Raw genomic sequence first — 18,168 nt, forward strand, 5'->3', positions numbered from 1 at the left:
TTAATAGCATCAAGGGTCTTTTGATATTTGGCCTTAATCCTACGCCTTATTGTATATCTTAACAATAAATATCTCTTTATTAAGACTCTAGTTCATCCTGTTCACTTGTGAAATAAGACTAATTTTAAAAAAAAATATTCTTATTTAATACCAAAAGAAGAGAGCTAATATCGTATAAGTTATTCTATTATTTAACTAAATATTAGTATAATAAGTAATAATTATGTTTTATGTGATATAAAGTTAATAGCAAAGTAATAAATAATAGTAAATTTATATTAGAAATTAGTGACATTTTAAATAAAATAACAAAAATACCTATATTTGGATGTAAAGTAGTAATAATAAGTAGTTATTGTCTAATCTAAGGACAAATAATATTTTGAGTTATTATTAACTTTAAAAGTTATATGGAATGAAATGAGAGAGAATGAATATTAATATACTTGGAGAAGTTAAGTTGTTTATTTACTGTACTAGAATAAAAATATTTATTTTAAAAGAAAGTTATTCATATTCTATAAAAGTGAACAGGGGTTAGCTAGTATTGAAAACTAACATAAAAAAACGTAATTAAGAATAACTCTTATCTAAACCAGAGATAAAATATGAGTAACTATTTTTGAATTTATTCTTCCTTATAGTATTATTCTTCCGAGAAAAAAATTGCTGAACAAACTGCGATTTATGTCTCAGCAGCGAGAAATAGAAATTTATGACCTTAGGATATCAGATAACAGTAAGAAAAGTATATCAAAAGTTTAGCACAAAAGTATATTTGCTTCTTAATCGAGGTATGACATGGCTGCACCTTATTGTGAAATGAAAGATCTATCATCAGATACGCAGAGAACACAAATTTTAAGAATTAGGCTACCTCATAATCATAGAGACCAAAATGCACATATGGTAATATGTAGATAAGGCTAAAATTTAGGTTTCATTGTTCGAGAAAACCGTAAAAAGAGAAGAATCTCATAACAATGGACCTGATTGATATGTTTCAGTGTGTTTTCGAGTACAAAATTACTCGGAACTACTCTCGCAAGTACTGAAGTCCACGCATTAGCACATAACATTAGATGATTTATTACAGCTCTCAAAATCAAGAAAAAGTTCTTGATGATGATAATCGGAACATATCCAGAATATCGTAAGCAATCCAACTGGACGATACAGGTCTGCTCATACACAACGGAAAGCAATAAAAACTCCTTCAGCCCTCCATCAGTTCTCTTTTTCCTGAAAAGAAAGAACAACGAGAATGATAAGATGTAGCAGTTACATACTTAATTTTAAGCATCCTATAAAAAGATGTCAGTATAATCGTCAATATAGTTCGTTGTTACTCAGCAAATGTTCCTTTAGACAAGAATCCATATAGTAACTTACATGCTTTCTTAAATCCTTTTCATCTTTCGATTCCTAGAGTAACTTAAATGCTTTCCTAAATCCTTTTCACCTTTCATAAATATAGTCAAGGGACTAAGGAGATGTAATGCATCTCTGAATGCCACGAATTAGACAAACAGCTCATTCAAATTCATCGTTTATATGGTGATGGGTGAAGAAGCAAATATTTATCATAACCAAACAAGAATTGTCGTGCCAAAGACACAGGGTGCACCAACCCTAGCTCGTCACGGCACATATAGTTGGCACGTGTCGTGCTGAGCTGGTGTGCCGTTGGCACACTAAGTAGTATTAACAAGTTGACAATATAATTTTTAAATCTTTCTGAGTCTTAAAATATATTTTAAGAAAGTCCTGCAATTAGGTTTTAATCTCATCATTTTCTTAGATCTTCTAAGTTGGGGCAAATAACTTCAGAAAATCAACATAATTTCCTTTTAATTTCTAAAATGTGAAGTATGTATAGATTAAACTTCACAACGCAAAGAGGTATAAAAAAAATGAAGTAGATCATAAATTAAATTTGTTTGACATGATACATATTAATCCGTGATAGGCACAACAATCCATGGAACCAAATACTATGAATTCTTTTGGGACTATGAGGCATATCATCTAGTCTCAAGGCTAGGCAAGCTCTAGATTAGCATAAAGCATTCAAATAGACTATAGAAAAAAGAAAAGACAAGGACCATGAGGTGGAAGTGAAATTGGCACTGCACATGCAACAGCTACCGCAACCTGGCACATACCTAGAGAGAGTTTCACCTTAACTGAAAGAATCGATAAAGGACAGCATACATTTAATGTTTTTAAACATAAATTATTGACCTGAAAAATTATTTTATTTGTTTTTACATTGATCACAGAAGTTAAGGAATTGTTGCAGCAAAACAGAATGTGTAAAAGAAATTTAAGGCTAAATCATGGAAATCAGCTTGAGGTCAATGTGTGGTTTATCTATTTCCCCTTCAGTTTGAACAAATTCTACAATTTTCCAAATTTTAAATTTTAAATTAAGGTCAAAAAGGTTGGAAAAACTCTACTACCTATGTGAACATTTCTGATCGATGTTCTCTGGCCAATATTGCGTTGGCAACACATTATGATGATCCTAAACACCAGAGCAGGACATTAGGTTCTTTTAATTCAATTCCCTCGAGGTAAAATAAGAATCCTACGTACTTTCATGTTCTAGGTTCCAAACTTTCTTGAGTTATTTTTTTCTAAAATTACTCCTACTTTTAAGGAAGATTAGCATTTATGCCCTATTTTAGTTATATAAAAAGGTTACAAAAATTTCAAGGTCATCAGGATGATTTTCTTGATGAAATTTAAGTGCTCTTTCATGGAGGCCTTCTAAAGAATGCAAATTAATTTCTCCCTAAAGTAAGTGTCTGAGTTGCTTTCAAATGCCTTGTCCTTCTCTAGGGAAGTCTTAGAGCTGACAGTAATTCTTATGGTAAGACAACATTATCTTTTTATCTGTAAAAACGACAGAAAAAGTAATGTCATGGGAGATTGATTTGGCTGGAGAATAAAAGGAAACTGATGGATGCTCTTCTTCCTAATTTATCTACTTTCTTCTTCTAGATGAATAAAAAACTGATGGATGCTCTTCTTCCTAATTTATCTAATTTCTTCTTCTAGATGAATAAAAAACTGATGGATGCTCTTCTTCCTAAGTTATCTACTTTCTTCTTCTACTCTATTTCCCTCATTATGCAACTACTTTTATTGTTCTATTTAAAGCATTTCATGGGAAATAAACAGATGCTATTTTAACTGCTTTCTTCACCTTGAGTTGATGAAATTGATACTTTTCCTATCGACTTGTTCTCTCATGTCTAGATTAAAAGCAGTCCTAATGCTTATTCAGATTACAATTTCACATGTACAACACTAAATTCTTTTGATGTAATGCCAGAAATACAAGCTTTCGATTAAGATAATATGTTATCATTGGTACAAAAAGCACCATTAGCATGTGGAACATGTTCAGACCAACAAAACATCCTAGGTGTTGAATGCTGTTCCTTAATCTAGAAGTTTCTGTCTACAGTGATAGTAAAACATATATATTCAAAGCACAAAATTAGTTAGGATAAGAATGTGATGAAGAACAGAAGTCCATAGAGAAGTCCCAAGATCTTAAATCTATGTTGCTAGTTTTTTTTTTCTAATTTAGAGTTTCTCCCTAATTGTACTGTAGTAGTCCTATGGAATACTGTGGCAGTTGATACTTTAGCAGTTCACATCAGCAGTAAAGATGACCACTTTATTGTTTTATTTTAGCATAGTCCTAAAAGATATCATGTTGTTTAGATTAATTTTCTATTGTGGGCCACCTAACTTTATAAAGTAGTTAGTGTTTCTACAAAAAGCCATGGCTAAAAACAGATATATGAATAAGAAGACGACTTTCTTTGGCCATGTGTGGCCCATTATCCCTCTCTTTATCTAGTCTCTTTTTCTATAGCTCTTATTGTCTTTCTTTTCTACTCTCTGATCTCTTCTACCTGAGGGTCCACCAATGCATGGATGGACCTCTGTTTGTTTTACATCAGTTGGCCATGTGAGGCTTATTACCCTCTCACTATCCAATCTCTTTTTCTATAATTCTTATTGTCTTTCTTCATATTCTCTCTAATCTTTTCTATTTGAGGGTCCACCAATGCATAGTCGGGCCCCTACTTTATTTTAAATTAGAATGTCAGCAACCAAAGTACAAGCTCTGTATATTATAGCATCCTCATCAGATACTGCATTTTGAAACCCCCTGCTAGCCCTGAACACCTTCCATCATTTAACTGCAAGTAACAGAGGGGAGCAACCGAATAACATGCATGTAATGTATAGGCAACACATCTGCCATAGCAGAATATATGCTTAAAAGTATTTTACAGTTCCAAATCCATTCTTGTTAAGTTGTTATAAAGAAACATTTTGGTGCTAGAAAAAATTATTGACTATTCCAATTTAGAAAGACTACTCCAGATGAAAACAAATGTAAATGACTAGCAACTGAAGTATTAAGCTCAGATAAAATGCATATCACTTTTAAGTACTAGCAAAGAAAACTTCAGACCTCGAATATATATATATATATATGGTAAGAGATGGAAAATGTTGGGAAAATGATCCAAGTGCACGATAGTATTTTTCCAGAATATCAAGATAAATTAAGATGAACTCTCAAGAATGTGGATGTTACGATTCGACCACATGGGTTAAGTCGAGTCAAATTAATTAACTAGTTAGCTTTATCTTATTTTTTAAAATTTTAAATAAATAGGATAATTCGTATGTGAATTCGATCCACTAGGACTCTACTTATAAATAGGAATAGTCATATGTTGATTAGGAGAATCATAGAATGAAGATTAAGTTAAGTTATTTTATTATCTCGTCTTTATCCTTACTATAGCGGTATAGCCATTAAATCATTCTTATCTTTCTAGGAATAGATCATAGCCGTAGAGCTTTCAAACTTTAACCACCATCTTTCTCCAACAACCACCCTACTAAACAGCCATCCACTAGTCTACAACGACCGCTGCAACATCGGATAATTACCGTTCTGCCTATTTCGACCTTTCTTCACAATTTTATTTATATCTTTTCATTCAGACCTCAAATTTAGGTGAAACCAGAGCCATTAGAACCCTAACTACGAATATTTTTCCGAAACTACGCAAAGTTAGATTTAGCTAATTAAATAAAATCCTAACCTTCTAACTAAACCAAATAAGCAAATAAGATTAGTAGACTCAATCCATTGAGCCTAATCTCTCCTTGATGTGATCCGATCTAACCCGATTCCCATCAGTCAGCATAGTTGGAAACAAAGTAATTCAAAGCTAAAAACAAAGCTCTTTTAGATTTTAAAAAAATTAATAATAATAAGTTGACTTAGTCAACAACAGTTCGAGCTTACCGGGAGGAGTTTGAAAGGATTTGCAACTGGGTCACCAACTAGTTAGACTCGACCCTAAAGAGTACCTTTATTAATGGGCTCAAACCTAACATTCTGGCTAAGGTCAAAGCTATAAGATCCATTATTTCTAATGAGACCTCCCTAGCCATACTAATAGGTCAAAGTTGGACTAGCTGAACCAACATCGCAAAGAGGAGAAAAGGAAGGGGGTTCACACCTCGTGTCTAATCGTATAGCTCCAACTCAACCAACACAAGCAGTTCAGCACAACCGCCAGCAAATCATGCGCCGATTTATGCCAAATAATTAGGAAGAACTCAAGGTGAAGGACTTGTGCTTCTATTGTGATAACTATTTACTTATGGTCACAAGTGCAAGCGTCAACCAACTCATATCATGTTCTTAGACGATCTTGATAAAGAACCTAAGTCCTTTGATCGGCATGACAAGTTATACGAGTACAAGGACGCGAAGGACTGTTACCTTAAGGACAATGTGTTGGAAGCATGATAGATTGTTATGATCCAACTACGGGAGATCGAGTTAGCCAAGTCTAGTTAGTCTAATTTGCTTCTGACTTCAATTTTAGATTAAAATGAGTAATTTGCATGTGAATTCGATCCGCTAGAACTTTACTCCTATAAATAGGAGAAGTCATTAGATTTTTAGGATGTGTCGAATGATTATTGAGTTAACTTATTTTATATTTGAGTTATTATCGTAACCATAGATCATTTATCTTTGTAAAAGTAAATTTTTAACCTTAGATCCATTCAAAGCACCCAAGACCTTAGTCACCATATTCATCCACGAGCCAACCTACCTTACGGCTGTCCACCACCATTCTTAATCGTCCACCACCTCCGACGACAGTTGCAACGTTACATATTTACCAATCTGTCCCCTTCCGACCTTCCTTCACTCTTTTACTTTTTAACTTTTTATTCTGACCTCAAATTTATGTAAAACCAAAACCATTAGATCTTTAACTCATGAGACTACCACAAAAATTCTTATAATTTTCTTACGTCCAAATCAGTCTAGATTGGTCCAGATCTGATTCGTAACATTTTCATATTTAATCTCGTGTTAGCCATCATCTTCTTCGATTTCGTGTTAACCATCATCTTCTTCGATCTCGTGTTAATCGTCGACCGAGGAACAATGGCTTTGATACCAATTTTATGAACCCGATTTATATGTAAGAAATTTATGAGATTTTTTGTGGTAGTAGCCTCACAAGTTATGGATCTAATGGCTTTAGTTTCACGTAAATTTGAGGTCAAGGTGAAAAGTTAAAAATAAAAGAGTAAAAGAAGATTAAAATGGGGCAGACCGGTGAAGATTGCAGTAGTCATTGAAGGAGGATAGATAGCCAAAGGTGGTGGTGGATTGCTGTAAGGTAGGGTGGCTAGGGTTTGGATGCTTTGAATGCATCTAGAGTTAAAATCTACTCCTACAAAAATAAAAGCGATATACGACTACGATAAAACAATAATACTTTAAATATAAAATAACTTAACAATCATTCCACACATGCTAAAAATCTTATAACTACTCCTATTTATAGAAGCCCTAGTGATTGGATCCACATGTGAATTATTTGGTTTAATTTAAATTAAAATAATTAGCAAATTAGACTAACTAAACTTAATTCAACTAACTCGATTGCTCGTGGTCGGATCATAATAAAATTGAAGGTGATTTAAAGGTAATGGATGGTATTCTTAGTTGTGTTGACAACTTCTACCTAGAAAAGTCCATTCAAGTGCATATCATAAATGTGGATATGAAAGAATATAAAGATGCCACAAGAAATTTAGGAGACAACTAGCAAGATTAGTAAGGGAAATCCTTAGTTGTGTTAATTTCTACCCAAAAGAGTCCATTCAAATGCATATCATAAATATGGATATGAAAGTATATAAAGATGCCACGAAAAATTTTAGGAGACAACTAGCAAGATTAGCAAGAGAAGTCTAAAGGATGACTCTTTTTACTATTATGGACTTATAGTTGTGAACTTATTATAAATTTGATAATTTTGAAACTTTGATCATGTTATTTGTTTTAGATCTTTGATTGTGATTTTTGTGAATTTGTTGTTATGATTGTGAATTGTAAATTGTGATTATATTATTTAATATTTTGATGCAATGCATTATTAAAAATTTATAAATATTATATCAATATAAAAGATGTATCATATATAGTTATTTTTAATTTTTTATATATAAAAAAAGTACTAGATTGCCTTGGCCCCCGCCTTCTCTGGAGTCTTTCAACACATTGTAAATAACACTACTAAATAGTGTAAGAAATTGAAATCCATAAACTAAGCATCCAACGATTATGGATGACCATGCCAACCAACACGGGGCATGCCAACACTTACCGTGTCGGCGACATATCGGCACGTGGCACAAGAGGTGTCGCACGGTGCCTCCTAGCAGCTTTGCCGCTCAGTAAGTGTTCACTCGCTGTTCACCCACTTTGTTGCTTACATCAGGTGCCCTAACCCGAGGAGGAAGAAAAGGTGAAAGTGAAATGGGTCGGATCGAGTCGGGTTAAATAAAAACTTAAGTTGCAGTGAGTCGGCGAGCTCAAGGTCAACGGCTGTTGCGAGCGCAAGGTTAGCAACGGTGACGAGCCCATTCTCCCTTATTTTTTCTCTCCCTCTCTTGCAGCGCAGCTGGCAAGTGCCGCGACACGTGTCATGCTGTGCTGTGCTGGCCAGTGCTTGACACGGCCCATGTCTGTGGCACGGCCATCGTTGCCAACGATCAGCTACAATCATGATTTACAACCAATACAAAGTTTTCTAAATCTTCTATCAGCAAACAAGCAGTAAACAATTTGAAACTAGAAAAAAAGATTTGACAGGAAGCAAATAATATACAAAGAATATTTACTTGGGAGGAGGCAGGAGAAGCTGAAACGTTCGGTGACCACTTTGGAGGAGAACCATCAAATAGATAAGAGCACTCAGTATATGCTGCCCCAATTCCCACCCCAGCACCGAAAGCTACAGATGCCCATCTAGTTGTAGGACTCCCTAAATCAATAACATCAGATAGACACAGCAAATAATAAATAAAAGTAAGAACAAACAGTAAATAATCAAAACAGGATTACTTCTGAGAATTAGAACTCAGCACAAAGGGATTAAGCAATTAAGAATATGAATTAAAAGGGCTATAGAAATGTAGGATACAGACGTTCTCTCTGCAATGATAACAGTCAAACTAACCATTCTTCTTAGTATGAGAAGCACCGATAGAGAAAAACCTCATAAAATACTATCTACACCAGATATAAGAAGCTAGTTTTCAACTGCCTGCCATGAAGTTGAAATCTATCAGCTTTTCCTTTGCCTTGTTCTCTTTTAGCATGCAATATAACAGCGTGATAACCTACCAATCTTAGCTGATTTCACAATATTATGTGCATGTACCATAGATAACAATCAGTTGCCAAAATTTTGGAGTTCTATCAATCAGTTGCCTGATTTTGTGTTCTATCACCATTTCATCAGCAACAACCACAACCAATAATCATCCCTCTAGTTCCAACTATTTGGTGTGCATTGTTCGAGAAATCGTCGATACATGTGCAGTGCTTGATAATTACTCATGCAATACTTCCTATGTATGCAATGGTTAGGTGTGTGATGCCTCATATTGAACTATTTTATATGCAATAGCTATATATTTGTCACTCACTTAGTATTATGAAAGTAAGTATACAATGCTTGAAAGGTAGTATGCAATGCTTATAAATATATTATTATTATTTCAATATATTTTAAGTTTATAAAATATTGGTTTTATTAATATTATCCTTTTTTACATTTAATCCTACATATTTAGTGCTTATAATAAAAGAAAATATTATTATATTTCATAGTCGACAATAATAAAATTTTATTCTACATGGAAAATATATTTATTAATTTATATTACAAAATTAGATTACTAATAATATTAAAATATTACGCTTTCATGTATTTATTTTTTTCTTAAATTTTTTATTTTTATTATTTAAAGAAAGAAAGATTGATTAAATTAATACATAGTTTAAATAGTACATGTATTATTTTATCTTTGAATAAACATTTAATTCAAATACTCAATAACATATTGGTTTATTAGTATATACTTTTAATGTTATTAGTCAAAATATAAATTATTTTAATAATAAGATATTTGTAATTAAATTTTTATATCATATTAATATAATATTATTAATAAATTATATATATATATATATCTATATTTACGTATATAAGATTAAAATAATATTCTATTGATAATAAAAATACTTTTTATATATATATCTATATTTACGTATACAAGATTAAAATAATATTTTACTGATAATTATAATACTTTTTAAAATGTATTTATTTTCATGGAGTATTAAATTATCGACGTTTATACTTTAATGTTAAATTTTACCTATTTGGTGTAAGAATTTCTAAATATTACACCATAAAGATATTTTTATTATGTCCAATTTAAAAATATATTATTAAGCAATTTTGTGATATAAATACTTAAGTTTAAGAACTTATAATTATAATAGAATGTAACAATATTATTATTATTATTACTATTACAATTATTATTTGGCATTATTTATTAAAGTGTATTAGTGATTCGTATTGCTTGACACATTTGTCAAGAAATAAGAAATCAATAGTCACTTGTTTTTTTTTATCAATGTTATGAAACTCAGTATCAAGATCGGAACTGGACATTAAAAAAAGCAATACGTATTAACCATATCGACTATATCAACCATCCATATCAGATTGGATTATTTTTAATTACGTAAAATTCTACATATTGTTTAAACATACAAAAAAAATCTAAAATTTAGAAAAAAATAACATAAAATAAGAAAATAAAAATTAATCACATATGAAGCTTAAAAACTATAAAAAAATTTACTAAAAATATATGATGAATTCCGATTTGAATTTGACAAATTTTTATACTCGTAAATTTCTGTTATAGAATAACAATGAAAAGGGACATCTCTCTCTTCATTGTTGTTCTCTACCCTCTCAATCAAGGTCAATTTATCAATAAGAAAAAATGAAGTTAAAAAGCATATGAGATAAAGAGAAGAGAAATTAGGAAAAAAAATACTCATCGAATTCACCAAAGTGCAGGGTAACCGGCGGGGCTCATTGAATCAGCCACCGAATGAGGTCGGTGAAGTGTAAGGGGTGAGAGGAAAGTGTGCGAAAGATAAAGAGTAAAAACTAAAAATTTGAAAAGAAACCAAGATATTAATTATAGATTAGCTATATTTTAGATTTAAACTGAATCTTAAAAAAAGTAGTTTCGACCAAGTTTCAGTTGATACGACCGAGACGAATTGACTCAAACTGGCCGATTATGGCCAATTATATTCCGAATCGGTTGATTCTGGGATCCATGCTTATGATGTGGTTCGATGCATGGTAGCCAAACAGACCCTCAATATTGTTCGTCGGTTACTGTTCACAAGTTACTAATTATAGGTATTTGAAAAAGAGAAGAGTGATGAATTGTGATAAAATATTGATAAGATGTTTGAGAGAGATGAGTGATGAATTATAATAAAATAATAATAAGATGTTTAGGAGAGAATAGATGAGTGATAAATTATGCTGAGATATTTAAGAGAACTTGTTGTCCAATCAAGAGTATTAATAATTGAATTGGTGTGTGGTATAAGATGTAATTTGAAGAATAGTATTTGTATTCTAAAATAAGGCTATTTTGATGTTTAGTTGTTAATCTGAAATAAGATGCCATATTCTATAATAAGGAAAAAGTTATCCCTAAAGTAAACGGGGCTTAGAGCAAGGGTCTATGTCAAGTGCTTCCCAAGGTTTCTAGTTTCGGCCCTAGCCAATCCCGATCCTGGCCAGTTGGCTAGTTTCGGCCGGAGTATTAGCCGAATCCGACCCGGGGGACATCAATTATTGATGTCCTCCCTCCCCCTCAACTCAGCTGCCTTTCTTTCTCCCTTTTTTCTCTCTCTCTCTCTTCTTTCTTTCTCTCTTTCTCTCTTCCTTTTCTTTATCTCTTTCTCTCTTCCTTTTCTTTCTCTCTTTCTCACCGGTCTCTTACTCATCGATAATTGAGTAGATTTCCGGTGACCTCAACCTTCGGCGACATTCTCCAACGAAGATCCAACAACCTCGACCTCCGGCGACCTCAGGTGAGTTTTTTTTCAATTTCTAATTCCTTTCGTTCTCATTATTTTTTCATTATGCACCTGCTGCTGCTAATGTGGTGAAGTAGGCTAGCAGCAGGTGCTGCTGTTGCTCGGCACTTGCAGCAGCAACATACTGCTGTTGGTGCACAGCACACTACTTTCCGCAGCGGCAGGGTGTTGCTGCTGCACACCTGCTGCCAGTGCTACTGTGGTAAAGCAGCACCACCTACTGCTGGTACTATTGTGGTGAAGCAGCACCACCTACTACTATTGAGAAGTTGAGAGGCTGAGAGAGGCAGAAAGGGATGGAAACTAAAAAATGAAAAGAAGAAAAACATAGCAAAAAAATTGGGAAGGTTTTATTTTCATAAATTTTAAATTATTTTATATTTTACTTTGATTTTCTTTTATATTTTTTAGTTAGAGAGTTAAAATATCAATGTCTCCAAAAAAAAGTCATATGATACCGACATTTGGTGGCAACATTGCAACACTATTAGACAAGATAAAAGACGTATTAAAAGCAACTAGTTTGAAAAGGAAATGAATGATGGTGTCAGCCGTTTGAAAAAACATTTAGCTGGAAAGAAAAAAAATATAGCAACTTGCACTTAAGTATCCTTGGAAATTAAAAAACAGATATTGGCTCATCTAATTGGTAAAAAGAAAGATAAACAATCTACATAACATAGAAAATCAATGGTTCATAAAGAATTACGTATAATCTTATACACATTGATGATGATAGCAGTAAACAGAGTGGAGAGGATGAGCAGAGATAGATGAGGAAAGCAATGAAAGAGAGTAAAAATATACATAGAGGAAAGGAAGAGATGAGAAAAAGCACTAGTGGTAACTTTCAGAGATCTAGATCAGTTAATATACAAGGAGAGAGAATATGAGAGCAGCAATTCTACCATTAAGACTCCTGGTATTACAATAGAGTCTAAAAATATTGAACAAATAGATACATATCTTTAGAAAAAAAAAGGGTCGTACACAAACTTCTATTAAGACAGCTCTCAAAAAAATTATAAATGCAAAGAAACACATTGGAAGAGCTATCTCTAAATTTTTCTTCTATAACCATATTATTTTCAATATAGTTGATAGTCTTTATTATTACACTATGATGGATGTTATACAATCAGTAGGGCCTAGTGTTCTACCTCCTAGTTTAAATAATATTCTAATTAATATCTTAACTCATACGTAGATAAGCTTCATATTTACATTAAGACACTTAAACAGTATTGGAATGAATTCGATTGTATATTGATGTGTGATGAGTAATATACAAAACAGAAGAAATATAATTAATTTCTTAATGTACTCGAGCATAAAGACAATATTTCTAAAGTCTATGGATGCTACTGCTCATTTTATAAATGCAGATTATATTTGTCAGTTGATATATAAAATGGTACAAAAAATCAATAAAAGAAAAGTAGTCCAAATGGTTACTGGTAACAGGGCCAATTATAAAGCTGCTAGAAATTTACTTATGATAAAAAAAACCTCATTTATATTGGACGTCATGTGCTGCATATTGTATTGATCTAATGTTAGATGATACTACAAAAGAATCTGAAACTGACACGGTCATACATGAAGGTCAAAGGTTGACAAATTTTATATATAACCATAATTGGGTTCTTAATTTACTTAGGCAAATGACTGGTGGTAGGAAGATCATTAAACCTAACGTCACTAAATTTGCCAGTCATTTTTTTGTCTTGGAGAGCATTATGCCATATAAGGATGATATTATGCGGATGTTTACATCACAGGAGTGGTCTATAAAAATTAAGAATATAAAACCCAAAGATAAATCTTTAGATAAAACTTTAGATAAAACTTTGAAAAATATGACTCTTATATTAGGATAATATTATAATTGCCACCGTAGTATTTGAGCCTCTTATCAAAATATTACGACTGGTAGACAAATAATGACAAGTCTGAGATAGGTTTCTTATATAAAGCAATGGACACAGCAAAAGAATCAAATAAAAAAATTATGAGCCACAATTATAGAAAGTAGTGACAAATGATTGATTCTAAATTGAACAAACAACTATATAGAAATATACACACTGCTGATAAGCATACTTTTAGTTTTAATTTTTAATTTACTAATTTACTTTTATTTCTAAATATTTAAAAATTTGAATGCTTATAAATTTTAAATTTCTACAGGATATTTTCTTAATCCAAAATTTCACTTCCCTACAAATGTCAATAATAATAGTGAAGTCTTGTCAGGATTGAGTCCGATATTTATAAACAAATCTTTTGCGATAAAGAAGTTATGATTCAATTAAATAATTTTATTATTATTTGTTTCATGTTTTAACTTTCAATATAATCAATATACAATAATATATTTCTGATTTCAGATGGAGAGATATAGATTGCGAGCTGGGTAGTTCAGTACTGCTAAAGTTGCTGCAACTCTATCTTATAGCACTCCAGCTAAATGGTAGTTTATTTATAGATAAGAGGCACCAAATTTGACGCCAATAACAAAGAATATTTTAAGTCAAATTGTGTCTTCACTACAGTGTGAAATAAATTAGACTACTTTCTCCTTAATCCATATAATAACACGCAACCGATTGACAATGGAAAGATTGAAAAAGTTAATTTTTTGTCATTATAATATGAGATTGAGAGAGAGAAATTTAAGAAGAAAAGCAGAAAATGAACAACTGATTGATTTAAATCATGTTTTTGATGAAGAAAACCTATTAACTCCATGGATCAGAGAAATAGAAGACAGGTTATTAGATAACAGGTATAACCCATGGTTAGATAAAATATTAAGGGAGACCACAACGAGGGCAGAGGTTGGTACAAGTCGTTCAGCTGCGAGAGATAGTATACCTACTAGTACCAGTCATAATCCTGATAATACACCTGGTGGTGAGATCGTCCAATCTACATTTGTTGAGGAAAGTCAAGAAGGCATAAAAATTGAAGACAGAAAAACCGAGGATGTATATATATATCAGCAATGTTGTCATAAGAATGTTGCTTCCTATAATTAAGGTACATTGAGTATTTATTATTTAGAGTCATCATAAGATTCATATGTTAGTTATTATCCTCAATATTCTTAGTACTCTTAGACACAAGATTCATATGCTGGTTATTATCCTTCTTAAACGCAAGTCACACAACAAGATTCATACAATATAACTAGTATGATGGAATCACTTTTTAAAACATCAGGTCACAGGCATCATTATTTACAAACTTATGGTAATTATGAGGATGAAAACCATAGAAATTTATAAAAACCAGCTTGATATTCATCAAAAAATTTAAATTTTGAGTAAATTAGTATATTTTTTAAGTTTGTAGACTTCATATGTGAATAATTTTTGTTTTCTTATTTTTGTCATTTTTTCTAAATTTTTCTGTATTTTTAAATAATATTTAAAATTTTATATAATTAGAAAATAGTCTGATCCGATACAAACAGCCGATACATATCGTTTTTTCAGACAGCCGATACCGATCCCAATCCCGATACTGAGAACCTTAGTGCTACCATACCTATTTTAGCCTTCCCTCCCTTCCCAAAGAAATCACTCCTCTATACTTGTGTGGTATGTACTCGCTTTTGGACATATCCGGATGATATAAAGTAGTCTTACAAAGTGAGTGAAACCATTATAGCTTAGACAACTAGTAACGCCGCTTACCTATTTCAGCATCCTCATCTCAGTGATATTTAACTTTTGCATATAATGCTTTCTAGTTGCCCAACATTTTCATCCACAAATCTACACAACATTGTTGGTCTCAAGGATTAATATGCAACTTATGAAGCACAAAATTGAGCAGGGTATACAGACACAACATGATATGAACACAATAATACAACAATACGCCCTTAGGTAATATCTAGTGCATCAAGAATTATACTTTCATTGCACTGTTGACTCAATTTACACTATTTACCCTCTAACCATGATGTTCTAACTTCTAACTTCCTTCCCGGTACACCTAGCTTAGGATTCCATCCTACCTTTTCTTTAGCTCATGACCAAATTGGTAGGCGGCATGGAACCTAATAATGAACAGTTATATAGATAGTTAATTTGTCTATAACTTGATGCAACTTAAAGATGTCAGAAATTTACCAATCTCCTTTGTTAACCTTTATGCTAATGGTAGCTCTGTCACTCATATTTTCAATACAATCAAAATATCTACAAAGAACTATTGATTAAAATCTATTTTATTACTTCCTAGAGAAACTTCCATGTAGGTTTCTCATTTTTCTGCACTTTTGCATCAAATAACTTAACTCATAAAGTTGATTTAACCAATATAAAACTAAACTAGCTTTTACATGCACAAAATCAAAGATGTAGCATAAAAACACAAACTCGTGTATGTTCATGAATTCAACATGGTGATTAGAAGTGTCAAAGGTAGATGACAATGGGTCAAACTAAATCTGAGCCGATCTGGTTCGGTGTCCTAATTTTGCCATATATGGATTAAGATTTTCCTATCCGAATTCATATACATATCTGCATAGTCTATGCGGATATGAATATGGGTTAAAGAATAAAATCCAAATCAATATCTGCATATCATTTAATTCAAAATATTATAAAAATAGTGATGTAAAAGCTTTTCTATACCTTCATATGAATCCCTAATCTAATTGTCCATAGATTTTAGTACTTATATCACAAGTTCTTATACATTTAGAAAATGAATATGGAAATATCCAATATCCAATCCATATCCATAGTTATCCTTAGAGGAAACTAAATTTATAATCAGTTCACTATCCATATCCAAATAAAAAACTAAGACTAATTGAAATTTTGGTTTTTCTTTTCATAAGCAAGGAACATGTTTCCATGCACTTTTCTTGTTTTCTTTTTCTTTTTTTGCTTCCATAACTTACTCTTCCTCCATCCACATATATTTGGAATTGGTAAGTAAGATAGTAACTTAATTATGTTTCCAAAACTGAATGGGAATTTCTTTATCCAAACGCCAAAGCATATCAAAATAAAATCAATGCCAAACGAGCCCTCTAATGTTTCAGAGATACTTTTTAATCTTCCAGTTCATTCACCTTGTACGAAAAACAATTGACAGCAGATATAACTCAACAAGAATAAACTAATAAATTCCAGCAAAGTTCTGACTGCAATAAAACTGATGATCTCCCGAAAAGGCTGCCATAAGCTCCACCAGCAGCAAATAAGAGTCCCATCAAAGTCTTGGCATCGACAAAGGAATAGGACAGAATAACAAAATCAAATTCTGAATCCAAACAAGCATGAGACGAAAGTTTATTCAAATAAGGTAGTAAATAAACATCATTAGAAGAGATTTTATCTAAAGTAAGAATAGACAAAAAGAGGTGTACATGCTGTCAGAATTTTATCGACTACATTGAGGGAATCGAGACAAGGGAAAGGGATAAATCTGTTGGTTCTGCAATAACAACTCCCAAAATCAAGCCAAAGAGAGCCCAAAATGAATTTATCCATTAAATGGCAAACTTACCTAAACTACTGAGAGAAGAACAGGCTATGAGGAATTTTTGGTCTTAAATGCTAATAGAAATACATCAACAAAATAACAAGTGTAACTCAACATTACATATAAAACTCCATTCAAGCTGCAATTGGTATTGGTTTAGTTCTCTGATACTTCTTCCACTTCACCTTTCTCGTAAACGGACATTAACATCGCAATCATCAACTCAATTAACTACATCATCAACATTACAATTTGCTGCTAAACTCACCAAGGAAGACGAAAGAAATATTGAAATAGATCAAACTTGGGGCAAAGTACTGCCACATATGCATAATAAAATCCTACAGAAAAAGTTGATCTATCTAAACAGAATTTAAAGCAAACCAAGTATCAACTAGAGAGATAGATTTTAGGAAAAGGAATTCCCAAAATAAACCCGCACAGAAGCATCAAGTCAACAACATTTCAAGGGAAACCGATCCAAGTTCGAGAGAATCGAAGTGGAGAAGAAAGGAAATTGAGGAAAGGGATTGGAAAAGGAGGGAGGCTTACGGAAGAAGAGGAGGCCAGAGAACCCGCCGGCGACAGAGGAGTAGACGAGGCGGCGAATGGCGATGTCGAGGCACGCGTTCCACTTCGCGTCGAGGTCGTAGCGAGGTGGGACCGCAAGCTTCTTCTTCTCTTCTTCCGCCATGAGAGAGAGAATGAGGAGAACGCCGCTCTAATTTGCGCCGCTACGAAGCCTTCGCTGTTGCGTTTTATTTTATCGCCCTTTGGGTGCGGACTAAATATAGCTTAAGCGGAATAGAGTGCAATTATGTGCTGAAATCGGTTCAAATTATATATTAGAATTCATATTTTGTTCCCCGTAATCGGAGGAGCAGCAAAATTTAAAATTATATCTTAATTAAAAAAATATATAAATTGGATATTAAATGAATACGAATGCCAATACAAATTGGATAAAGAATTAAATTTTAATTAGATACGAGTATAAAATGAATCTATTATTAGCATATGTATATAACCAAGAAAACTCATAAAATTAACTAATAAATTCATAAAATACGCGCATGATTCTATAA

General features: G+C 32.4%; 1 protein-coding gene across 1 annotated transcript; it reads right to left on the reverse strand.

Annotated features, from left to right (window-relative positions):
- Positions 1-915: 915 nt before the first annotated feature.
- LOC140772642 (MICOS complex subunit MIC10-like) lies at positions 916-17,858 on the reverse strand. The gene is made up of 3 exons (XM_073114805.1): positions 17,636-17,858; positions 8,263-8,405; positions 916-1,242 (listed from the first exon to the last, which is right to left on the reverse strand). Exons 1-3 carry the CDS (start codon positions 17,775-17,777, stop codon positions 1,228-1,230), a joined length of 300 nt encoding a protein of 99 aa, XP_072970906.1. The 5' UTR covers positions 17,778-17,858; the 3' UTR covers positions 916-1,227.
- Between the last annotated feature and the right edge of the window lie 310 nt (positions 17,859-18,168).

The sequence above is a fragment of the Typha angustifolia genome, chromosome 12 (assembly GCF_048772165.1).
Source record: "Typha angustifolia cultivar Huaian chromosome 12, ASM4877216v1, whole genome shotgun sequence".
Taxonomy (NCBI): Eukaryota; Viridiplantae; Streptophyta; class Magnoliopsida; order Poales; family Typhaceae; genus Typha; species Typha angustifolia.